General features: G+C 45.6%; 1 protein-coding gene across 1 annotated transcript in view; it reads left to right on the plus strand.

Moving 5' to 3' along the window:
• LOC119920816 overlaps positions 1 to 26555 on the plus strand; it is a 47017-nt gene that overhangs the window by 18071 nt on the left and 2391 nt on the right. Inside the window, exons 4-5 of the mRNA XM_038741039.1 lie at positions 5178 to 5375; positions 6995 to 7174. Of these exons, the coding sequence (XP_038596967.1) occupies positions 5178 to 5375; positions 6995 to 7174 (378 nt within the window). The remainder of the gene's footprint in view (positions 1 to 5177; positions 5376 to 6994; positions 7175 to 26555) is intronic.

Here is a 26555-nt window from a genome sequence, read left to right on the forward strand (position 1 = left end):
ATTCTCTATTCATTATCTTTTCAAAGGCCTTGAAGGCCTCCAGTGGAGGAATGAACAGGAGATGTTTCTGCATGAAGCACATTTCTCCTTTTTCACCTCAAATATTCTCTTTCATAAGGCCCTGAAGACCTTAGGTAGAGAAAGAAAAGCAGGTTTGTTTGCATGAAGCAAATTTTGCCTTTTCACCAACCACCAAGGTTCTCTATTCATTGTCAATTAAAAGGCCTTGAAGGCCACAGGTGGAGTAATTCACAGGAGATGTTTCTGCATGAAGCAAATGTCTTCTTTTCCGGTTCATACACTTTCTCTTCAGGTCTTGAAGACCTTAGGGAGAAATATGATGAGGTGAGTTTTTCTGAGGAAAATAACTCTTTTTTTAATCCTATATATTACTCTTTCTGGCCCATGTTTACATGAAGCCATTTTCTCCTTTTGTACCTAAAATATTCTCTTTTCTGGCCTTGAAGACCTTGGGGAGAGAAACAAAAGCTGGAGATTTTTGCATGAAGCAAGATTTCCCTCAACTATTCGTTTTCATTCTCAATTAGAAGGCCTGAGGTGGAGTAATGAACAGGATCTGCAAGAAGCCCATTTCTCCTTTCGCCACTCAAGTATTCACTTTTGAGGCCTTAGAGACCTCAGGTGGTTCAATAAGCAGGAGAGTTTTTGCATGAAGCAAAATTCTCCTTCTTTTAACCAAATGTATTGCCTTTTCATGCCCTGGAGACTTTAGGTAGAGAACAGTTAAGCAAGAGATTTCTTGTATAAAGCAAATTTCCTCTTTTTCATCTCAAAAAGGCCTTTTTGTGGCCTTGAAGGCCTTAGATAGAGAAAGAAAATGAGATTATTTCCTTGAGGCAAATTTCTCCTTAGGCATGGCAAATATTCTCTCTTAGGCCATAGAAGACATTGGATAGAAAAAGTGAACCCGGAGATTCTTTGCATGAAGCAAATTTCTCCCTTTTCACCCAAAAGGCCTTGAAGACCTTCTCTTGTAGGCCATGAAGACCTTCAGTAGGGAAATGAAATCGGGAGAATTTTGGCATGAAGCATATTTCTCCTCTGGCACCTCAAAGACACCCATTTTGTTCTTCAATGAACGGCCATCGAGACCTGAGGTGGGCTAATGCATAGGAGAGGCCTCGACATAGAGCAGATCTCTCCTTTTCCTCCTCAGATATTTTCTTTAAAGTCCTTTAAGTCCTCAGGTAGACCAGTAAGTAGCAGAGTTTCTGCATAAAGCAAAATTCTCCTTTTTTAACCCCATAGGATCTTTTCAGGCCATGAAGACCGTAGCTAGATAAATGAAAGCAGGAGACTGTGTGCATCAAGAAAACTATTTTTTTTCCTCCTCCATCTTCCCAGCCATAAAGACCTGGGCTACAGCACTGGGGATTTGTTTAGGGCCTAAAAGAGTTTTCCCTATATCCATCTCTTGCCGCATGATCCGGAGTGAAGGTCTTCTCTCACTGCACTCTTCATTCTTCCAATATTCTTGGAGAAGCCGAGCCAATTGGAGGTTTTGAAATGCAGCCTGCCGACCTGTGTTGGAAAAAGAAAATCCCTTCATTAGTGTTATCTGTAAATGTGCAGCGATACACAATTTGCCTGGCATCATTGGTCAAATATCCCTAAAGAGGATTCAGTGAATCTCTCACGGCCCTGAACGTTTGGAGCATGCATGACTCTCTGGCCTTTCAGTTTTATGGATTCTCATGCCCAGGGATAAAGCGTTGTTGCCCGGGCAAGGATTCCACCCTGAGCCATGTGATTTTGAGAACCAACCCTACTTCTGACCATGGCTGAGATTACTCTTCCCTTTGGCAGGCCTGGAGGTAACTCTACCACTCACTCGCCGCAGCCCCAAATCCTTCCCTCCTTGTTTCAGATACCTTTGCTGCTACCAGCATCTTTTCACCTAACCCTCCTCACACTCCAGTTGGTCGGCTTCTGCTGACGTCTGAGACCGCAGCTGTGCCAGTGGTGAGGATGCTCGCTGGATGGGGCATTCCCGGAAGGAGGCGGGTGAAGTCTCTGAAACATCACAAACTGGGTTTCAGCACGGACTATACCAACGTTTTCATAAGGTACAGCGGGAATCCTTTTCCAGATTTCATTCAGAATCACAAAGTTAGTAGATGGACAAGAATTTTTTCTCTCTGCTTCAACTAATCCAAGCCTCATGTGGAATATAAACCCAATCCCAATAGTCAGGAGAGTGAACTGCTCTAAATCAGGGAGCCTTGTCTTCAGACATTTTATTCATTCTTTTTAAGGAGACATGAGGTAAATTTCCCTCGGAAATTTACAGTAACGTTCAGTTTTTTAATCTACTTTAAAATGCCCTTACACTACTAGGTATTTAAACTCTGTCTTCTATTTTCCTTATTATTTCTTCCTAATTAAAGGCTCCCCGGACCTCCTATCTCTACCCTGATTGAATTTTAGGGAGGAAAAGGAACATCCTAACCAGAGTTCTTTCCCCTGAAAATGGATTGGGAAAATATTCCGTGAGGAAAAATCCACATATCTTTTTCATATTGAATAGAAAATTGTGAGAGAGATTTATCAGTGTTCAAATCATTTGATATCAGAAGTATATGTTTCTAAAGTTTGGCCACTGAGAGTTCAGGATGGACTCGGCGCTGGCTTGGCTGGTGGGCTGTGGTCCTTAGGGTGCTGTGAGGAGGGCTGCAGGATGGCTTCCCTCGGCCCATTGAGAGTCCAGGAAGAAGCTGCTGCTGGCTTGGCTGGTGAGCTGTGGTCCTCGAATGGGCTGTGGTCCTCGAATGTCAGTGTGCTGTGGAAACATTTTTTGCTTTTATTGTAGGGAAGGAAGGGAAAGAGAAGAAATGGAAGTGGCTGGTGAAAAAGGAGGGGAGGCAAAGATGGGAAAAAGATAGAGAAGTGGTCCCCAGCAACACCCTCTTCCCTGCCGCTCCCTCCCCTGCACTGCCACTGTCCCCCCTGCAGTGGGCCACCCACTGAGGATCAGGGGGCACTTAGTGGCAGTGCTGCAGTGGCCTTAGGCCCTCCGTCCCACCTCCTCAGGCCTGGTTCCTCACCTCCCTCCTCCCCCGCTTCCCTCTCACCAGGCTGCCCCTGCTGCAAGACGGGGCTGCAGGAACAGTGGCCATGCCTCCGACGGCAGACACGATCGTGTGAACTCTCTTTCTTGGACCGATGCACCTTCACCTCACTTTTTCCTCAGATCTTGGAAAACCTATTCTCTCATCACTGTATATGGGGAACAAAAATCCTACGGGCAGATTTGAAGGTGGAAAAGCTAAGGCAGGTGTAAATGCCCTGACATTCATTTGGGCAACACTTGCCAGCTCCCAGGGCCACCCTGAGGATATCTCTTGAACAAATCCTTTGGGGGAATTAGTAGATTTCTCCTCACCAGCTCAGTTGGCACTTACCTCTGTTCCTACTAATGCTTACCACAGAAAGGCAAGATCCAGTCCAGATTAGCAGACCCACAAATCTGTGCAGATTCAAACCCTTAAGAACAAAACACTCAACTAGTCAGACATTCTTACACAATCATCTGAAGTAAAACTGCTTTGAAATAGGACTGAATTTTCCCTTGAATGTTTTGGGTGGGTCTGTAGTGTTAGGCAGTTTGCGTTCGTAAAACCTTTTGTCCAATCATGTTAGAAAAGGCAGGGATATTAACCTTTTGGTTTTTGGTCTCCAATTGCATGGGTTATTTTTAATCCTAAAATATCCCACACGTCTATGTTCAATGGAATGAGTGTCGTATATATTTAGATGTCAACTATTTTGTCAGTGGTTTTAATATTAACTTTTATTTTAAACTATGTTATTGTATTTGATTGTCCTACATTTAACTACATTTACTTTTTACTTCAGCTATTTTATTCACTTTTTAAATGTTGCTGTGCTGGACTACATAGATGTTTTCGTTGTTTTGTATCAGCTGAATGAGAGAAAAATAACATTCCATTAAACATGGAGTTGGTCAACCAGGATTCAGAGAAAGACAAGCAGTTCTCTCTGTTGTGCTTTCATCATACAGGTTGGAAATTGTAAGCCTGACAAAACACTATAGAATTTTGAAAGGTACTTCCTTGATTCATATGGAAAATGAGCCTACATGGTCAAACTGCAGCAGCTCTAACCCCTCTGAAAACTAGAAGGCTCACAAGAGAGACATCCCAAATTGTCGGGGGATAACCTCTTGGTCCAGAAGTGCAGGCATAAAGGCCAACTGGGGATTTCTTGGACAGCTGGACCATGCTTTTCACCAGATTCTGCAAGACGAGAATCTCCCATTTTTCCCGGCAGTTTCCTTGGGGTTCCCCCCTCCCTACCACTCACCAGAAAGACCAGAGTAGCCAGGATGGGAGATGATGGGTCAAACAAGAGATTTTTGATATGAAGCTACTTTCTTCTTCCGCGCCTCTGGGCCTTCAAGACCCAAGGTAGGAGATCATTGGAAGAGAGGCTGTCTAACATGAACCTAGGCTTTTTCCAAAATTTGGCGAGATGCAAAATCCCTCCTCCTCCCAGATTTTCTTTAACCTTCCTCCAACCCCCAAAATCCTGGACAAGAGGCTCGAGACTGAGCCTTGGCTCCAGCACCGTTTCATCTTAACTAGTAGCTGGATTTTTTCCTCCAATCCCAAGTCACCTGATTTTCCTTCATCCTCTATTCTATTAGAGATGAGCATTCTATGGAGCCTTACTTGAGTGGTGCTAGCTGGACCTGCAGAAGAGGTCTTCTCTCACTGCACTCTTCATTCTTCCAATATCCTTGGAGAAGCCGAGCCCATTGGAGGTTTTGAAATTCAGCCTGCCGACCTGTGTTGGAAAAAGAAAATCTCTTCATTAGTATTATCTGTAAAGGCGGTGCGATACACAATTCACCTGGCATCCTTTGTAATCAGATATCCCTAAAGATGATTCAGTGAATCTCATACGGCCCTGAACGTGTGGAACATGCATGACTCTCTGGCCTTTTTTTTTTTATGGATTGTCATGCCCAGGGATAAAGCGCTGTTACCCGGGCAAGGATGCCACCCTGTGCCGTGGGACTGTAAGCATCGACCCCACTTCAGACAATGGCTGAGATTACTCTTCCCTTTGGCAGGCCTGGAGATAGCTCTACCACTCAGTCACCCCAGCCCCAAATCCTTCCCTCCTTGTTTCAGATACCTTTGCTGCTACCAGCATCTTTTCATCGAACCCTCCTCACCCTCCAGTTGGTCGGCTTCGGCTGACGTCCGAGACTGCTGCTCTGCCAGTGCTGAGGAAGCTTGCTGGATGGGGCGCTCCCGGAAGGAGGCAGTGAAGTCTCTGAAATATAGCAACCTGAGTTTCAGCACAGACGACACCAACATTTTCATAAGGTACAGCGGGAATCCTTTTCCAGATTTCCGTCCATCCAGAGGATGGACAAGAATTTTTTCTCTCTGCTTCAACTAATCCAAGCATCACATGGAATGTAAACCCAATCCCAATAGTCAGGAGAGTGAACTGCTCTAAATCAGGGAGTCTTGTCTTAAGACATTTTAGTCATTCTTTTTAAGGGGACATGAAGTAAATTTCCCTCAGAAATTTACCGTAACATTCAGTTTTTTAATCTACTTTAAAATACCCTTACAGTACTAGGTATTTAAACTCTGTCTTCTATTTTCCTTATATTTCTTCCCAAGTAAAGGCTCCCCGAACCTCCTATCTCTACCCCGATTGAGTTTTAGTGAGGAAAAGGAACATCCTAACCCGAGTTCTTTCCCCTGAAAATGGATTGGGAAAATATTCTTTGAGGAAAAATCCTCGCCTCTCTTACATCTTGAATAGAAAACCGTGAGAGAGATTTATCAGAGTTCAAATCATTTGGTATCAGAAATATATGTTTCTAAAGTTTGGCCACTGAGAGTCCAGGATGGAGTTGTTGCTGGCTTGGCTGGTGGGCTGTGGTCCTTACGGTGCTGTGAGGAGGGCTGCAAGATGGCCTCCCTCGGGTCGTTGAGAGTCCAGGAAGAAGCCGCAGCTGGCTTGGCTGGTGGGCTGTGGTCCTCGAATGGGCTGTGGTCCTCGAATGTCAGGGTGCCGTGGAAACATTTTTTACTTTCATTCTAGGAAAGGAAGGGAAGGAGGAGAAATGGAAGTGACTGGGGAAAAAGGAGGGGAAGCAAAGAGGGGGAAAAGACAGAGAAGTGGTCCCCAGCACCACCCTCTTCCCTGCCGCTCCCTCCCCTGCACTGCAACTGTCCCCCCTGCAGTGGGCCACCCACTGAGGATCAGGGGGCACCTAGTGGCAGTGCTGCACTGGGCTTAGGCCTTCCATCCCACCTCCTCGGGCCTGGTTCCTCACCTCCCTCCTCCCCCGGTTCCCTCTCACCAGGCTGCCCCTGCTTGCCCCCCTGCAAGACTGGGGCGCAGGGACAGTGGCCGTGCCTCCGAAGGCTGACACCATCGTGTGAATTCTCCTTCTTGGACCGCTGTACCTTCACCTCGTTTTTTTCCTCGGATCTAGGAAAACTCCTTCTCTCCTTGCTGTATATGGGCAACAAAAATCCTACCAGCAGATTTTAAGGTCAAAAAGCTTAGACACGTGTAAATCCACTGAGGTTCATCTAGGAAACATTTGCCAGCTCCCAGGGCCACCCTGAGGATATCCCTTGAACCAATCCTTCAAGAGAATTAGTAGATTTTGCCCTTTCAGCACAGTCTGCACTTACCTCTGTTCCTACCTTTGCCGGCCACCAACAGGCAAGATCCAGTCCAGAGTAGCAGCCCCCCAAATCTGTGCAGATTCAAAACCTTAAGAACAAAATACTCAACTAGGCAGACATTCTTAAACAGATCACATGACATAAAATTCCGTGAAACTGGACTGCCTTTTCCCTTCAATTTTCTGGGTGGGTCTATAGTGTGACTGTCAGTTAGCGTTCATAAAGCAAGCTGTAAGTCTAATCACATTAGAAAAGGCAGAGATATTAACCTTGTGGTTTATGATCTCCAGCACCTTTTCATCGAACCCTCCTCACCCTCCAGTTGGTTGGTTTCTGCTGATGTCCGAGACTGCAGCTCTGCCAGTGGTGAGGATGCTCGCTGGATGGGGCGCTCCCGGAAGGAGGCAGGTGAAGTCTCTGAAATATATCAACCTGGGTTTCAGCACGGACTATACCTACGTTTTCATAAGGTACGGCACGAACCCTTTTCCAGATTTCATGCAGAATCACACCATTAGTAGACGTACATGAATTTTTTCCTCTCTACTTCAACTAATCCAAGCCTCACATGGAATATAAACCCAATCTCAATAGTCAGGAGAGTGAACTGCTGTAAATCAGGGAGCCTTGTCTTAAGACATTTTAGTCATTCGTTTTAAGGAGACCCGAGGTAAATTTTCCTTGGAAATTTACAGTAAGGCTCGGGTTTTTTAATTGACTTTTAAATACTCTCACGGTACTAGGTATTTAATCTCTCTTCTGTTTCCCTTATTATTTCTTCCTAATTAAGGGCTCCCTGGACCTCCCATCTATACCCCGATTGAATTTTAGGAAGGAAAAGGAACATCCTAACCCGAGCTCTTGCCCCTGAAAATGGATTGGGAAAATATTCTGTGAGGAAAAGTCCTAACGTCTTTTTCATCTAGAACAGAAAACTGTGAGAGAGATTTATCAGAGTTCAAATCATTTGATATGAGGAGTATATGTCTGAAAGTTTGTTTTGGTTCATGTATGATTAGATACTTATTGTTCTTCAGATGGACCGGTAGACTCCCAAGTTCTCTCAGGGCATCCTGGTCTCCACATGTTGGCTTGATCCCCGGGCACTTCTCCCTTGTCCTCTTCCTCACTGCTGCAGCTCTCGGGACTAAGTCCCTCCAGGAGGTAGCTAAAAGGCAACTCGATAGCAGAGTATGAGAAATAATACAGTGGCTTCTGGCCTTCGATTTGGATGCCTTGCAGGTATTCACCTTAATTCTTTCTTCATTTGTTCTCCCAGAAAATAAGAAACCTAAAGGTTTCTTTAGGTCCTAAAGTCATTCAAATCTCCTGGATACCCAAGTGGACAGTCAATCCCTCCCACCCAGGATGTGCCTTCAGTCTCCCTGAGAGGCTTCGTATAACAATTCCCCTCCAAAATGAAGAATTTCTCCTACCATTTTACTTGTCACCGCTGCCACCCTGATCTCCCCGTTTGGCTTGCTTTAGGCTCCGGTTTTGTTGGTGCAGGGGTGGGCAGAACGTTCAAGTCTCCTCCTCTCTCTTCTGCTGCTTCTCCTCATCCCCTGTAGCCTTGGGTGGAGGGGGCACTTCCAATTTCTGAAAGGAGGCCAAACCTTGGTTTGAACACAAACTGACATCAGGGCTTTCCTGGGCAACAGCAGGAATTCCTTTTCCAAAACCATTATTAATTCATACCACTACAAGATATGTAAGTCAATTATTGACTCTCTCTTTATATGGTACAAAGCATCACAGGGACAAGGATCCCGATGCCAGGAGGCAGGAGGGAGTGAGAGGCATCAAACGCCGGGGAGCCACTGAATAAGACATTGTCTTTGCTTTCTAAGTACATAGGAAGTAAGGAAATTGACACTAAAGTTCCGTTTTACCAACTTTGATTTCCCATTCCTGGGGTGCGGCGAAATTCCCAGGGGCTAGAAATACACTTTTCAAATGAAGATATGGCTCACGGGCGATTAAAACTTCCTCGCGGGCCAGGGCTTGAGGCAATGATTTTTTTTTCTTTTAGAGACGGCCACCTCCCCTTTTTCTCCTCAAAGAGTCCCGGGGTCCACAACCTGACTCGAGCCCTCGTCCTCTCCTCGGGCCCAGCTCTCTCTGAAATGAATCCCTGCAGGATAGAGCTATCCCGGTGACCCATAAGAATAGTTGGACTTAATGGCTTTGGGAAACAAACTGCACCTGCCAGGCATCACTTCAGAACCGGTCTTACAGTAGGTTCGTCCCTTCCGAAAAAATCGGGTCTTGCTTCCTAAGAGTTCCCTATTTCTGCGTCATTTTTTTCCTAAAATCGGGTGGGGCAGCCGTGGCAGTTCGTCCTTCTTGAGGTGGTTATTCACACTTATGGACGAAACAACCCCCCCCGCCCCCCCCACACACACACCCAAGGTCAGAGGGGCACTGTGAGGGAATCACTCTGAATACCGTTTTAGAGCCGCAGAATTCCTTAAAGTCACTTCGAATCATTGAAAAGCCAAACGAGTCAAACCGATTAAGTTGAGGGTAAGGAGAGTTGGTGCTGATTATCTTTCAGGTTTGTTTTTTTAATGGCATTTAGGAAGTGCCTACTATGTGCAAAGCACTGTTCTAAGCGCTGGAGAGGTTACAAGGTGAGCAGGTTGTCCCACGGGGGGCTCACGGTCAGTGAGTGAGGGAACTGAGGCACAGTGAAGTGACTTACCTAAAGTCACATAGCTTACAATTGGCGGAGTCGGGACTTGAACCCATGACCTCCGACTCCAAAGCCCGTGCTCTTCCCACTGAGCCACGCAGCTTTTTGTTCCTGTGGCCTAATGGTTTGGGTTTTTTTTTTCCTCGTCTTCCTGGACCTGCCGTCCTCCCTCAGACTAGTTCGGAGGGAGCGCGGTTTGCCTTCTCTCGCCTCAGCCGCCTCAGCCGCCTCAGCCGCCTCAGCCGCCTCAGCCGCCTCAGCCGCCTCAGCCGCCTCTGAGTTCCGGCCGGCCGCTTCACCCCGAAAACCTCCGCCTCGGCCTCTTGTAATGGGGGCCTGAGGGAAGAGGGGGGCGGAGCCAAGCATTTCCCGCGCTTTGGCTCGGCCTGGGGGCGAACGTCTCCTCGTCGCCTTCCGCGCCCACTTCTAGTCGGGGGGAGAAAAAAAAAACCCAAATCGCCTCAGGTTTTCTAAAGGGCGTGCCTAGCCACGAATTCGAAATTCTGGGATTTTCCATTACAGTGCACGAAATTTTGAGCCCGTTGTGGGACTATATCTATCTGCCTTTGGGCGAGATCGTTTTCCTTAGGGTTAAACGAAACAAAAAAGAAGAATGTGATTAGGGTTCTGTAAAGGTCTGTGAGAAGAATGAGGCCGTTCTTCTAATAACAGAAAAACGAAAAATGCCAGATAGGCTTAAAAACAAGTCTCCCCTAAAACAACTTACCTAGAGGTCAAAAAGCTAGAAAATATTTCTTTAGAAAATTGTTCAGGAAGTCCCTATTTGTCCTCCACGCGTATTTTCTCCTCACACTTCCAAGGACCCGGAGCGGGCCGAGTGAACTGTGAGGAAAAGCGCTGAACTTTTGATCACTTTTCAATCATCAGGTCGGGCTTCTGGGAGGGAAGGGTGGCCACCTAAGAGTCCAAAACCCGGCTGGCCTTTTTGAAAGGCAAATCCTGACAAATGCCTCAGGGAGAGAGGCTACAGTGATCGAGCTAGCATTTTTTGTTTCTCTGGAGTTATTTTAGGGGAATATACTATTCGAACTTCTTCTTTCCCTCAGACTCCCTTTCGTGACAAAGCCCCTTCCCCCTTCTCCTGCCCCGTGCCCTCTGCTCCTGCCTCAAGCTGGAGACTCTGCTCGCCCCTCGCTGAAACCCCTCGGCCGGCTAGTCGGTGGCTCACTGGCCCAGTGGGGCAGCCACACGGGAGGTCCGTGCCCGACTTACCCGAGAGGTCACCGGGAGGGAAGGTCGGTGCCTCAGTGACTCAGTGGGCGGATTCAACGCCGTCTCTCTGACTCCTGTGTTCCCCTTCCCCACGGAGTACCTCAACTGAAAGAAAAAAAAAGAATCTCGGTTCCTGCCTGTTCTTTTAAACCGGTGAATTCTGTCCCTAGATATCAAAATACCCCCTCCCCCCCCGCAAATGGCTAGTATATTGCATATTCTGAAACCTATTCATTGCTGTTCCACCACAGACAGTTTTAGGAGATTTCTGTTATGAAATCTTTAATCAAACCAATGATCATAGTTAAAAATAAAAAAAACCACGAACGAAAAGGGCTTTTTTCCTGCCTTTCCCCCATTCCTTTCCTTTCTGTGTCACCTCAGCAACTGGATTTAATAATGATGGCATTTGTTCAGCACTTACTATGTGCAAAGCACTGTTCTAAGCGCTGGGGAGGATACAAGGTGATCAGGTTGTCCCACGTGGGGCTCACAGTCTTAATCCCCATTTGACAGATGAGGTAACAGAGAAGTGAAGAGACTTACCCAAAGTCACACAGCTGACAATTGGTGGAGGTGGGATTTGAACCCATGACCTCTGACTCCCAAGCCCGTGCTCTTTCCATCAAGCCACACTGCTTCGTAATAATCAGGGGATCTGTTAAGCTCTTACTACATGCCAAGCACTGTTCTAAGCACAGGGGGAGACACAAGGTTTTCTGGTTGTCCCGCGTGGGGCTCAGTCTTCATCCCAATTTTACAGATTCATTCCTTCATTCAGTCGTATTTATTGAGCACTTACTGTGTGCAGAGCATTGTACTAAGCGCTTGGGAAGTACAAGCTGGCACCATATAGAGGCGGTCCCTACCCAACAGCGGGCTCACAGTCTAGAAAGGGGAGACAGACAACAAAACCAGACACATCAACCAAATAAAATAAATAGAATAAATATGGACAAGTAAAATAAATAGAGTAATAAATATGGACAAACATATATGCATATATAGAGATGCTGTGGGGAGGGGAAGGAGGTAAGGTGGTGGGTGGGGAGTGGGAGTAGGGGGAGAGATGAGGTAACAGGCACAGAGAAGTTAAGTAACTTGCCCAAAGTCACCCAGCTGACAAGTGGTGGAGGCAGGATTAGAACCCACGACCTCTGACTCCCAAGCCCGGGCTCTTTCCACTGAGGGCACATTACTAAGTGTTTGAAAGGGTACAGAACAGTTCATAGGAGTGATCCCTACCCATAAGGACTTTGAAAACAGTGGGGGAGCCAGACATGAAAGTAAACTTGGCGAAGCAGCGCGGCCTGGTGGCAAGAGCACAAGCTTGCAAGTCAATAAATGTGTGGGTTCTAGTCCCTGGTCTGGCCCAGAGAAGTTAAAGTCACCCAGCCCACAAGCGGTGGAGGCAGGATTAGAACCCACGAGCTCTGACTCCCAAGCCTGGGCTCTTTCCACTCAGGGCACATTACTAAGTATTTGGAAGGTTACAGAACAGTTGATAGAAGTGCTCCCTACCCATAAGGACTTTGAAAACAGTGGGAGGAGCCAGACATGAAAGTCAACTTGGGGAAGAAGCAGCGCGGCCTGGTGGCAAGAGCACAAGCTTGCGAGTCAGTAAATGTGTGGGTTTTTCTAATCCCTGGTCTGGCCCTGAGAAGTTAAAGTCACCCACCTGAAAAGTGGTGGAGGCAGGATTAAAACCCACGACCTCTGACTCCCAAGCCCGGGCTCTTTCCACTCAGGGCACATTACTAAGGGTTTGGAAGGGTACAGAACAGCTGATGGAAGTGCTCCCGACCCATAAGGACTTTGAAAACAGTCGGGGGAGCCAGACATCAAAGTCAACTTGGCGAAAAAGCAGTGCGGACTGGTAGCAAGAGCACAAGCTTGCATGTAAGGAAATGCGTGAGTTCTAATCCCTGCTCTGCCACTTGTCTGGGGTGTGACCTTGGGAAGTCACTTAACTTCTCTGGGCTTCAGTTCCCTCGTCTGTCAAATCGGGATTAAGACTGTGTGAACCCATCTGTGAATGGGGACTGTGTTGACCTGATTACCTCATATCAACCTAAGCGCTTAGAACAGTGCTTGACACATAGCAAGTGCATAACTACCATAATTATCATTATTACTATTAGTGAATTAGATGAATGAAGGAGTATAGGGATATGTTTATGAGGCATTTTTGTCACCTAAACTACTGATAATAGGATGTCCCTTTCCCATAGTGAACCAGTGGAGTTGGAGCAATGTCCCCCAGAGTTCAGGGGCCAGATGAGATGCCCGACTATGTTTGTGGAAATAAAATGTGCAATTAGTCTCTCTCAAAGCTAGAGATCCTCAGGGATGCAGTCTCACCATCGTTGTTACCTTAGAACTGAGAGCCAACCTTGATCATGCACCAGAAAGCTATCCAGGAGAAAAGCAAGTTGTCACCAGGTGAACATCCAGTCCAGTAGTAATCAGTGACTGTTCGCTGATATTTTTCATTTTTTATGGCATTTAGTAAGCGCTTAGTATGTGCAAAGCACTGTTCTAAGGCCTGGGGAGGTCACAGGGTGATCAGGTTGTTCCATGGGGGCTCACAGTAATAATCCCCTTTTTACAGATGAGGTTAACTGGGGCACAGAGAAGATGAGTGATTTGCCCAAGGCCACACAGTTAAAAATTGGCGGAGCTGGGATTTGAACCCATGACCTCTGACTCCAAAGCCTGTTCTCTTTCCACTGAGCCCCGCTGCTTCTCAAATTCTCTGATATTTAATCACAGAATATCACAGAATGGAAACCTGTTTTCATGTTTCCCCTTAAGTCTGGTTTCTGAAATCCTTGGGGTGGAACCTTATGGTGAATTCTTTCTCTTCATTAAAAGCAGAATGGAAAACACCATTTATCTGAAATGTTATACTGTCATACAGTAGTCACATAAGTTTCATGGGCTCAATTATAAAAATAAGAAGTTCTATGATTGTTTCCACAATAGGAATAAGGATTTCATTTTTTATGGTTATTCTATAGGTCCGTAAATTTTGAATGGAGCCAAGAGTTCAAGTGGGGATACTTGAAAGTCGAGAGAGAAGGCTTGATTAATAAAGACCAATTAGTATTTTTTTGCCATGGTAAAGTACGCTCATCCAGGCCCAGGAGTAACTCCTGAGATCTGCTGCTGTTGACAGAGTGGGAAGGGCTAGGAATGTGCTTGGGGTTGTGTGTTTAGTAATGTGCAGCATGGGAAGATAATTACATGAGTATGTGCGAAGAAGTGTGGACTATAAGTCCACATAGTCTCTGGGACTATGCCCAACCTGATTACCGTATATCAACCTCGGTGCTTAGAACAGTGCTTGACACAAAGTAAGTGCTAAACAAATGCCATAATTATCCTAATTATTATGTGTACTTACCGTATGGTACCTTCACGAATTTAGTGCGATGCTCTGCGCAGAGGAAGTAGACAAGAAATACTACTGATTTATTAATTGAGTGTTGTCATCTTTGTGAAGATATCAACACGGTAGCAACATGGCCTAATGGATAGAGAACCGATTACCCAAGGTAGACGTGAACTCTCTCTGAGTACTGGAAGCACAAGGGATAATTATGGTATTTGTTAAGTGCTTACTACATGTCAAGATCTGTATCAAGATCTGTAGTAAGCACTGGGTAGATAGAAGATAAACAGGGTGGATACAGTCCTAATGCCACATGGGGCTCACAGCCCCTATCCTCATTGTACAGATGAGGGAACTGAGATACAGAGACGTTAAGTGAGTTGCCCAAAGTCACAGAGCAGACAAGTGGTGGAACTCGGTTAAGAACTCAGGTCCCCTGACTCCCATATCCAGGCTCTTTCTATTAGGCCACACTGCTTCTCATTGCTTTCTTTACCCTTTACTCAGGGCAATTCACTGATTGACGTAAGATCTTGGGAAACATAAGTCCCATACCCTGCTCACAGGGAGCTTACTCCCTAGCGGGGAGAAGGAAGACCACTCTCCTTAAACCTTTCACTCCCTTGTTGTCCTTCCCGCACTCCAAGATTGCTTATAAATATTGCACCTTCTCTTCATCTGGGATTAAAGCCCTGATCTTAATCCAGTAATATATGATCTAGATTGAGAATTTCTGACAGAAAGGAGCTGTGAACTTCATTCCCATCACAGCCCAGACTACCTATCCACAACTAACGTGATAGTTGGTCCAAATTTCTATTGCAAATCCTCTCAAAAATGAACAGAAAAAAACTTTAGTGGTAAAAATTGCTCCTTCTCTGGGAATAAATCCAAAGAAAAGACAGTAAAACCCAACGGTGATTTTTTTGTTTCCGATGAATCGAAAAATGAAACTCTGCAGTGCAGGTAACACTGAAGTTTTGGGATGTAGGGTGGTTCTTTCAACATTGTTACATGAGGAGAAATGCTGAACATGGAAACCGTATCTCAGGGGGTCACCCTTAAAATAATAAATGTATTTACTATTTAAAACCGAGGACTGAATAACCAGTGTTGAACTGCCTTTTGGAGATGCTGAGTTGGATGGTTGCTGTTTCCTGGGAACTGACACTGCAGGGTGTCATTTTCCACTTAACCCATAAAGCTGAGTTGCCCAGTGTTTATTCGGAAGAAACACTCCTGAGAGGGTGGTCGTGGGCCTCATTCTCCCGATTCCTCTACAGAATAAGTAAAATTATGGATTTATAAGGCCAGAATTTGAAAACTACCTTCTCCTGGTGGCAACCAGCACTGGATATTATGCCTCGCTTGCTAAAAAAAGAGGGCTGTCATTCTCGGTGCCTGAAAAATGACTGCGTAAAAAAGGGAATTGGGAGTTAATAATGGGAGAGAAAAGGCCAAAGAGGTTGTGAAGCTTGGAATGAAAAGTAAAAACATTTAAAGTAATTAGGATTTTCAAAGCAAAGGACATCTGAAAGAAAATAAACAATTCTAGGACAGAAAGAGAGCACTAAATATACACCAGAGTAATCTAAAAGTTGTATTCATCCCATAGACAAGGGTCTGGGCAAAAGTGTCATTTAGAATTGATTGCCGTGTGACCTTGGGCAAATCACCCAAGAGCTCTGTGCCTCAATTACCTCGTGTGCAAAATGTGGATTAAGACTGTGTCATCTGTGGGACAGGGTCTGTGTCCAACCTGATTAACTTGTATTTACCCCAGCACTTAGCACAGTGCTTGGCAAAGGGTAAGGGCTTAACAAATATTTTTAAGGAAATCTTTGCAACTCTACAGTATAATGACCGCCTGAGGGGCACTTCTCCAGTCCTTTCCTCTTACCAAAGCAGACATGGTAGAAGAGTGATCTTCTAACCATCAGTTGTCTGGCTCTTCCCTTCACCAGGCAGCTCCCATCATTCTCCCTGCAGGATGGGATGCTTACTATCTCAGGAAAGAGCCCTCTCTCGATTAATCAGTCGTAGTTTTCAGAGCTCACTGTGTAGCAGAGGACAAAAAAGACTTCTAAAGAGGGGGCATCTAGTGCCATAGATCACCCTTCCACTTTCCCCACAGAACTGTTCATTCAGTCCTATTAATTGAGCGCTTACTGTGTGCAGAGCACTGTACTAAGTGCTTGAAATTTGGTATTTGTTAAGGGCTTACTATGTGCCAAGCACTGTTCTAAGGCTGGGGAGGATACAAGGTGATCAGGTCGTCCGATGTGGGGCTCACGATCTTAATCCCCATTTTACAGATGAGGTAACTGTGGCACAGAGAAGTTAAGTGACTTGCCCAAAGTCACATAGCTGACAAGCAGGGGAGTGGGGATTTGAACCCTTGACCTCTGATTCCCAAGCCCGGGCTCTTTCCACTAAGCCACACCGCTCCTTTGTCACACTATCACACTTTCAGCTGGCTGAGGAGTTCCCACCCAACTGTTTTAGTATAAAGCCCTTAGGCAAGGCTGCCACCTTCACTTTCCTTTCTACAAAGAGGAGTTTTAGTCAGCACTGAACAACAGTCTTGATTATTCTGTGAAGACACCATCTCTTTGAACCATACAGAGACCCAATCCACAAACAAAGGAAGACCATTTGGTGTGAGGTGGAATTTTAACAACTTTTATTCATTAACGTAGGGTTTGGGGGAAGAACAGGTTTTCTTGGAATATCTGGAAGGGGGGAATGGTGGTCTAGTGGTGGGCTCAGACACAAGTCCAAGCCCCAGAAGACATCCTAAGGGATTTGGTACTGGGTGCAGTCAGTAGTGCTTCAGGATTGTTTCCCTCGGGCTGATGAGAGTCCAGAGAAGTTGGAGCTGGCTAGGCCGGAGGGGCTGTAGTCTTTAGGGTGCTGTGAGGAGAGCTTCAGGATGGCTTCCCTTGGGCCATTGAGAGTCCAGGAAGAAGTTGGCGCTGGCTTGGCTGGTGGGCTGTGGTCCTTAGGGTGCGGTGAGGGGGGCTAATCAACATCAGTCATGATTATTCTGTGAAGACACCACCTCTAAGAACCATACAGAGACCCGATCCACAAACACAGGAAGACCATCTGGTGTGAGCTGGAATTTTAACAACTTTAATTCATTAACATGGGGTTTGAGGGGAAGAACAGGTTTTCTTGGAATATCTGGAGGGGGGGAATGGTGGATCTAGAGTGGGGATGGGGTGGTGGGGTCAGACACAAGTCCAAGCCCCAGAAGGCATCCTAAGGGATCTGGGGCAGGGTGCAGTCAGCAGTGCTTCAGGATTGTTTCCCTTGGGCTGATGAGAGTCTGGAAAAGTTGGAGCTGGCTGTTCTGGATGGCTGTGGTCTTTAGGATGCAGGCAGGAGTTCTTCAGGATTATTTCCCCTGGGCCATTGAGAGTCGAGGAAGAAGTTGGCACTGTCTTGGCTGGTGGTCTGTGGTGCTGTGAGGAGGGCTTCAGGATGACTTCCCAGGAGGGCTTCAGGATGGCTTCCCTCGGGCCATTGAGAGTCCAGGAAGAAGCTGCTGCTGGCTTGGCTGGTGGGTTGTGGTCCTCGAATGGGCTGTGGTCCTCGAATGTCAGGGTGCTGTGGAAACAGGAAGGGAGGCACGGAGAGGAAAAAGACAGAGAAGGGGCCCCCAGCACCACCCTCTTCCCTGCCGCTCCCTCCCCGGCACTGCCACTGTCCCCCCTGCAGTGGGCCACCCACTGAGGATCAGGGGGCACCTAGTGGCAGTGCTGCAGTGGGTGTAGGCCCTCCATCCCACCTCCTCAGGCCTGGTTCCTCACCTCCCTCCTCCCCCGGTTCCCTCTCACCAGGCTGTCCCTGCTTGCCCCCGCTGCAAGACGGGGCTGCAGGGACAGTGGCCAGGCCTCCTATGGCTGACACGATCGTGTGAATTCTCCTTCTTGGACCGCTGCACTTTCACCTCACTTTTTTCCCCGGATCTAGGAAAACTCATTCTCACCTTGCCGTATATGGGGAACAAAAATCCTACCAGAAGATTTTAAGGTAGAAAAGCTAAGGCACGTGTAAATGCACTGACATTCATCTAGGCAACGCTTGCCAGCCCCCAGGGCCACCCTGAGGATATCCCTTGAACCAATCCTTCAGGGGACTTAGTAGATTTCTCCCCACCAGCTCAGTTCGCACTTACCTCTGTACCTACTACTGCTTACCACAGACAGGGAAGATCCAGTCCAGAGTAGCAGCCCCCCAAGTCTGCACAGATTCAAACCCTTAAGGACAAAACACTCGAATAGTCAGACATTCTTCAACAAATCGTATGACGTAAAATAGCTTTGAAATTAGACTGAATTTTCCCTGGAAGTTTTTGGGTGGGTCTATAGTGTTACAGTCAGTTTATTTATACGTTTATTTTTTATTTTATTTACCTATTTTATTGACTTTTAAATGTTGGTGTGATGGACTGGGGAAAAAGATAGAGAATAGAGAAGTGGTCCCCAGCAACACCCTCTTCCCTGCAGCTCCCTCCCCTGCACTGCCACTGTCCCCCCTGCAGCGGGGCACCCACTGAGAATCAGGGGGCACCTAGTGGCAGTGCTGCAGTGGGCATAGGCCCTCCGTCCCACCTCCTCAGGCCTGGTTCCTCACCTCCCTCCTCCCCCAGTTCCCTCTCACCAGGCTGTCCCTGCTTCCCCCCGCTGCAAGACGGGGCCGTAGGGACAGTGGCCATGCCTCCTATGGCTGACTCGAGCGTGTGAATTCTTCTTCTTGGACCGCTGCACTTTCACCTCAGTTTTTCCCCGGATCTCATTCTCTCCTAGCTGTATATGGGGAACAAAAATCCTACAGGCAGATTTTAAGGTGGAAAAGCTAAGGCACGTGTAAATGCACTGAAATTCATCCAGGCAACGATTGCCAGCCCCCAGGGCCACCCTGAGGATATCCCTTGAACCAATCCTTCAGGGGACTTAGTAGATTTCTCCCCACCAGCTCAGTTCACACTTACCTCTGTTCCTACTAGTGCTTACCACAGACAGGCAAGATCCAGTCCAGAGAAGCAGCCCCCCAAGTCTGCGCAGATTCAAAACCTTAAGGACAAAGCACTCAAATAGTCAGACATTCTTCAAAAAATCCTATGACGTAAAATAGCTTTGAAATTAGGCTGAATTTTCCCTTGAAGTTTTTCGGTGGGTCTATAGTGTTACAGTCAGTTTGCGTTCATAAAGCCTTTCGTCTAATTACGTTGAAAAAGGCACAGATATTAACCTTGCGGTTTTTGGTCTCCAAATGGATGGGGTTCTTTTAATCCTAAGATATCCCAGACGTCTACGTTCAATGGAATGAGTGTTGTATATATTTATATGTCAGTTTATATGTCACTGATGTTAATATTAATTTTTATTTAAAGCTATTTGATTGTCCTACATTTATTTTTTATTTTATTTAGCTATTTTATTGACTTTTTAAATGTTGGTGTGATGGACTGCGTACATGTTTTAGTTGTTTTGTATCAGCTGAATGACAGAAAAATAACACTCCATTGAACAGTAGAGTTGGTCAACCAGGATTCAGAGAAAGTCAAGGAGTACTCTCTGTTATGCTTTCATCATACAGGTTTGAAATTGGAATCCTGACAAAACACTATAGAATTTTAAAAGGTATTTCCCGATAAACCTGGATAATTGATTCACATGGAAAATGAGCCTACAGGGTCAAATTGCAGCAGCTCTAACCCCTCTGAAAACTAGCAGGCTCACAAGAGACACATCCCAAATTGTCTGAGGATAACCTCTTGGTCCAGAAGTGCAGCCATAAAGACCAACTGGGGATTTCTTGGACCATGTTTTGCCGGAGATTCTCCAAGAAGAGAATCTCCCATTTTGCCCAGCAGAGTTTCTCTGGGGATTCCCCCCTCCCAACCACCCACCACAAAGACCAGAATAGCCAGGATGGGAGATGACGGGTCAAACAGGAGATTTTTGACATGTAGTTACTTTCTTCATCCTCACCCCTGGGCCTTCAAGACCCAAGGCAGGAGATCATCAGAGTCTTACATGAACTGTCTTACAGGAACCTACGTTTTTCAACAATTTGGCATGATGCAAAATCCCTCCTCCTCCCCCCAAAATTTTCTTTAATCTGCCCCCCACCCCCAAAATCCTGGACCAGAAGGCTCGAGACTGAGCCTTGGATCCAGCACCGTTTCCTCTTAACTAGTAGCTGGATTTTTTTCCCTCCAAACCCAACAGTCATCTGATTGTCCGTCATCCTCTATTCCTCTAGAGTTGAACATCCTATGGAGCCTTTCTTGAGTGGTGCTGGCCGGCCCTGCAGGAAGGGAGAAATACAGTTCCATTCTTGTTCATGTATCTCCACAAAAGTCTAGTACATACATCAAGGAGTTATTCGTGTATCTCCACGAAAGGCTAGTACATACATTAAGGAGTTACAGTTAGCTTCACTTTGATAACCCATTTTCCTTTGTAAACCTTGGTTAACGTTTGGGCAGCGAGGAGAGCAGCCAGATTTGGTTCTTGCCCCAATATTTCACCATACACACCAAACAGGAAAGGGAAATCAACCGGAAGAAGCAGAATCCCAACTGTTAATCCGCATATCACTCGCTTTCATGATTACCCAGATACTCTGCCAGGGCTGCTTACCTCTTTCTTTCTCCACTATTTCCACACTAAACGAGTGCAGCTCTTGGGAGGCAGGATCTAGAGAAAAGGCAGGAAAGTGACTATGTGAAAATCTGGTCTCAGAGGAGGCTACAAAACACCAGGCTCAATCCAGGAAAGGATGATGGCCAAGTCATTGATTCCGGAGCACAAAGTAAACTAATCAATTGAGCCCAACTAAAAACCACCTCATTTGCGCTCTAGGACACGCTGACGGGGAGATTCCCTAGACATGAAATGTAGCCCACCTCCACTGGAAGCCAAGAGAAATGTTGACTGGACACTCTAACCTTCTGACATAGGTCTGAATGATATTTCAACTAGAGCAAAACATTGAAACAAATGTTTGGTGATTTGGAAGAATGCTAAGGCATATCTTAATAGAAATTTTTTTACGCATCGTCAAGCACCCAGGGAGTGATTGGGTCTCAAAAGCATCCTTAACTAGCATTGCAAAGAACCACAAATCTGGCCCTCTCCCATTTGCCTTCCAATTTCTTACCTGCTTAAGCAGCACAGAGTGGTTCGATGACTTTGTCTCAGGTGGAGATGGCAGAGCAGGCAGAGTGGAAGGATAAGAGTGAAAACTCTTCAAGGGATTCTTAGGGGGAATTAGCATGAAGCTCTTCACCCCATTTCTACCTCTAATCTCTCTCTCTCTCTCTTTCCCCAACAGCCCAAGCCCTAAAGACCTGGGCTGGGGCCTTAGGAGATGCAGAGGTAGATTTTTGCATGGAGCAAGTTAGACTATTTATGAAGCTATTCTCTCTTTTCTCCACTCCAGTTAGGCTATCTCCACTATCAAGTGAAAGGCCTTGAAGACCTAAGGTGGAGAAATAAATAGCTGACTTACTGACATAAAGCACATGCTTCCTTTTTCAACTCAACTCTAAATTACAGGGCCTTGAAGTCCTGAGGTGATGTACTAAGCCGGAGGTTTGTTCGCATGAAGCAAGTTTTACCATTTTCTTTCATCCCAGATATTTTCTTGTCTCTCCTAACAAAAAGGCCTTGGAAGGCAAAGCCTTTGGTGGCAAAATAAAGGGGGACATTGTGCAGGAAGAAAATTTCTCCTTTTCACCCCAAGTATATTACATTTTCTCTATCGAAAAGCACAAGGCCTTTAAGGATGAGCTTAAAAGAAAGGAGGAAATTTGCATGTGGGTCATGTCTCCTTTAACTCCTTAAATATTCTCTTTGCAGGCCTTAGAGGCCATGGGTAGAGCAATACATAGGAGAACTTTTTTGCATGAAGTAAATTATGCCTTTTCCACCTCATATATTGTCTAGGCAGATTTTACAGAGCTTAGGTTAGAGACAATCAAGCCTAGCAATTTTTTGCATGAAGCAAATGTCTCCTTTTCTACCTCCAAGTATTCTCTTTTTGGGCACTGAAGTCCTTAGCTAAGAGAAAAGCAGGAGAATTTTGCATAAAGCAAATTGCTCCTTTTCCAACTCATCTATTTTGCTTTCAGGTCTTGAAGACCTTAGGTAGACAGATTAACTGGAGAATTTTTGCATGAAGCAAATTTCTCCTTTTTCACTTCAGAGCTTCTCTTTCCAGGAAGTGTAGACCTGAGGTAGTGAAATAAAACCCGGAGTGTTTTTGCTCGGTTGGAAATTTATCCTTTTTCACTTCAAATCGTCTCGACTTACCCTCAACTAAAAGGCCTTGAAGGCTTGTCAAGGAGAAATGAAAGTAGGAGATACTTTGCATAAAGCACATTTCTCCCTTTTCATCTCAGATCTTCTCCTGAAGGCCTTGAAGACCTTAGGTAGCGAAATCAGAGCAGGAGATTCTCTTGCGTGAAACAAATTTCTCCTTTTCCACCTCAAATATTCCTCGGGCTTTTCACAATTAAAAGGCCTTGAAGGCTGCAGGTATAGGCTTATGTTTAGGAGACATTTGTGTATGAAGAAAATTTCTTCTTTGTCAGCTCATATATTTTCCCTTCAGGTCTTGTAGATCTTAGGTGGATACAATGACAGGAGAGTTTTTGCATGAAGGCCTTAGAGGACTAAAACCTGGAGACTCTATGCATAAAGCAAATTTCTCCATCTCCACCACAAATGTTCTCTTTTATTGCCTTGAACACCTTAGAAAGACACAGAAGCAGAAAATAGTTTGCATGAAGCAAAGTTCTCCTTTTCCCCCTCAGATATTCTCTTTGGAGGCCTTGAAGACCTTGCACAGAGAAGGAGAAGCTGGGGATGGTTTGCATGAAGCAAATTCCTCCTTTCGCACCTCAGATAGTCTCTATCCATTCTCAGTTCAAAGGCCTTGATGGCCTGAGGTGAAGTAATGCACAGGAGGTATATCTGCATGAAGCAAATTAGCCCTTTTTTCCACTGGAAATAGCCTCTTCTAAGGCCCTGAAGACCTTAGGTGGAGAAACAAAAGCAGGAGATTCAACCAAGAAAACTCCTTGTTCAACACAAACATTCTCTTTTCAGGCCTTGAAGACCTTTTTGGCAGAGAGATACAAAAACAGAAGATTGCATGAAGCAAATTTCTCCTTTTTTTCACCTGAAAGATTCTCCATTATAAGGCCCTGAAGGCCTGAACTAGAGTAATGAACAGGAGATGTTTTTGCGTGAAGCAAACTTCTCCTTTCTCACCTCAGATATTCTCTTCTCAGGCCCTGAAGACCTCAGTAGAGAAAGAAAAGCAGACTTCTTTGCATGAAGCAAGTTTCTCCTTTTCACCACCAAGATTCTCTATTCATTATCTTTTCAAAGGCCTTGAAGGCCTCCAGTGGAGGAATGAACAGGAGATGTTTCTGCATGAAGCACATTTCTCCTTTTTCACCTCAAATATTCTCTTTCATAAGGCCCTGAAGACCTTAGGTAGAGAAAGAAAAGCAGGTTTGTTTGCATGAAGCAAATTTTGCCTTTTCACCAACCACCAAGGTTCTCTATTCATTGTCAATTAAAAGGCCTTGAAGGCCACAGGTGGAGTAATTCACAGGAGATGTTTCTGCATGAAGCAAATGTCTTCTTTTCCGGTTCATACACTTTCTCTTCAGGTCTTGAAGACCTTAGGGAGAAATATGATGAGGTGAGTTTTTCTGAGGAAAATAACTCTTTTTTTAATCCTATATATTACTCTTTCTGGCCCATGTTTACATGAAGCCATTTTCTCCTTTTGTTCCTAAAATATTCTCTTTTCTGGCCTTGAAGACCTTGGGTAGAGAAACAAAAGCTGGAGATTTTTGCATGAAGCAAGATTTCCCTCAACTATTCGTTTTCATTCTCAATTAGAAGGCCTGAGGTGGAGTAATGAACAGGATCTGCAAGAAGCCCATTTCTCCTTTCGCCACTCAAGTATTCACTTTTGAGGCCTTAGAGACCTCAGGTGGTTCAATAAGCAGAAGAGGTTTTGCATGAAGCAAAATTCTCCTTCTTTTAACCCAATGTATTGTCTTTTCATGCCCTGGAGACTTTAGGTAGAGAACAGTTAAGCAAGAGATTTCTTGTATAAAGCAAATTTCCTCTTTTTCATCTCAAAAAGGCCTTTTTGTGGCCTTGAAGGCCTTAGATAGAGAAAGAAAATGAGATTATTTCCTTGAGGCAAATTTCTCCTTAGGCATGGCAAATATTCTCTCTTCGGCCATAGAAGACATTGGATAGAAAAAGTGAACCCGGAGATTGTTTGCATGAAGCAAATTTCTCCCTTTTCACCCAAAAGGCCTTGAAGACCTTCTCTTGTAGGCCATGAAGACCTTCAGTAGGGAAATGAAATCGGGAGAATTTTGGCATGAAGCATATTTCTCCTCTGGCACCTCAAAGACACCCATTTTGTTCTTCAATGAACGGCCTTCGAGACCTGAGGTGGGCTAATGCACAGGAGAGGCCTCGACATAGAGCAGATCTCTCCTTTGCCTCCTCAGATATTTTCTTTAAAGTCCTTTAAGTCCTCAGGTAGACCAGTAAGTAGCAGAGTTTCTGCATAAAGCAAAATTCTCCTTTTTTAACCCCATAGGATCTTTTCAGGCCATGAAGACCGTAGGTAGATAAATGAAAGCAGGAGACTGTGTGAATCAAGAAAATTTTTTTTTTCCTCCTCCATCTTCCCAGCCATAAAGACCTAGGCTACAGCACTGGGGATTCGTTTAGGGCCTAAAAGAGTTTTCCCTTTATCCATCTCTTGCAGCATGATCCGGAGTGAAGGTCTTCTCTCACTGCACTCTTCATGCTTCCAATATTCTTGGAGAAGCCAAGCCAATTCCGGAGTTAAGGTCTTCTCTCACTGCACTCTTCATGCTTCCAATATTCTTGGAGAAGCCGGGCCAATTGGAGGTTTTGAAATGTAGCCTGCCGACCTGTGTTGGAAAAAGAAAATCCCTTCATTAGTGTTATCTGTAAATGTGGAGCGATACACAATTTGCCTGGCATCATTGGTCAAATATCCCTAAAGAGGATTCAGTGAATCTCTCACGGCCCTGAACGTTTGGAGCATGCATGACTCTCTGGCGTTTCAGTTTTATGGATTCTCATGCCCAGGGATAAAGCGTTGTTGCCCGGGCAAGGATTCCACCCTGAGCCATGTGATTTTGAGAACCAACCCCACTTCTGACAATGGCTGAGATTACTCTTCTCTTTGGCATGCCTGGAGATAGCTCTACCACTCACTCGCCGCAGCCCCAAATCCTTCCCTCCTTGTTTCAGATACCTTTGCTGCTACCAGCATCTTTTCACCTAACCCTCCTCATCCTCCAGTTGGTCGGCTTCTGCTGACGTCTGAGACCGCAGCTGTGCCAGTGGTGAGGATGCTCGCTGGATGGGGCATTCCCGGAAGGAGGCGGGTGAAGTCTCTGAAACATCACAAACTGGGTTTCAGCACGGACTATACCAACGTTTTCATAAGGTGCAGTGGGAATCCTTTTCCAGATTTCATTCAGAATCACAAAGTTAGTAGATGGGCAAGAATTTTTTCTCTCTGCTTCAACTAATCCAAGCCTCACATGGAATATAAACCCAATCCCAATAGTCAGGAGAGTGAACTGCTCTAAATCAGGGAGCCTTGTCTTCAGACATTTTATTCATTCTTTTTAAGGAAACATGAGGTAAATTTCCCTCGGAAATTTACAGTAACGTTCAGTTTTTTAATCTACTTTAAAATACCCTTACACTACTAGGTATTTAAACTCTGTCTTCTATTTTCCTTATTATTTCTTCCTAATTAAAGGCTCCCCGGACCTCCTATCTCTACCCCGATTGAATTTTAGGGAGGAAAAGGAACATCCTAACCAGAGTTCTTTCCCCTGAAAATGGATTGGGAAAATATTCCGTGAGGAAAAATCCACGTATCTTTTTCTTATCGAATAGAAAATTGTGAGAGAGATTTATCAGTGTTCAAATCATTTGATATCAGAAGTAGATGTTTCTAAAGTTTGGCCACTGAGAGTCCAGGATGGACTTGGCGCTGGCTTGGCTGGTGGGCTGTGGTCCTTAGGGTGCTGTGAGGAGGGCTGCAGGATGGCTTCCCTCGGCCCGTTGAGAGTCCAGGAAGAAGCTGCTGCTGGCTTGGCTGGTGAGCTGTGGTCCTCAAATGAGCTGTTGTCCTCGAATGTCAGTGTGCTGTGGAAACATTTTTTGATTTTATTGTAGGGAAGGAAGGGAAAGAGGAGAAATGGTAGTGGCTGGTGAAAAAGGAGGGGAGGCAAAGATGGGAAAAAGATAGAGAAGTGGTCCCCAGCAACACCCTCTTCCCTGCCGCTCCCTCCCCTGCACTGCCACTGTCCCCCCTGCAGTGGGCCACCCACTGAGGATCAGGGGGCACTTAGTGGCAGTGCTGCAGTGGCCTTAGGCCCTCCGTCCCACCTCCTCAGGCCTGGTTCCTCACCTCCCTCCTC

This window comes from Tachyglossus aculeatus (genome assembly GCF_015852505.1).
Source record: "Tachyglossus aculeatus isolate mTacAcu1 chromosome 12 unlocalized genomic scaffold, mTacAcu1.pri SUPER_6_unloc_1, whole genome shotgun sequence".
NCBI lineage: Eukaryota > Metazoa > Chordata > Mammalia > Monotremata > Tachyglossidae > Tachyglossus > Tachyglossus aculeatus.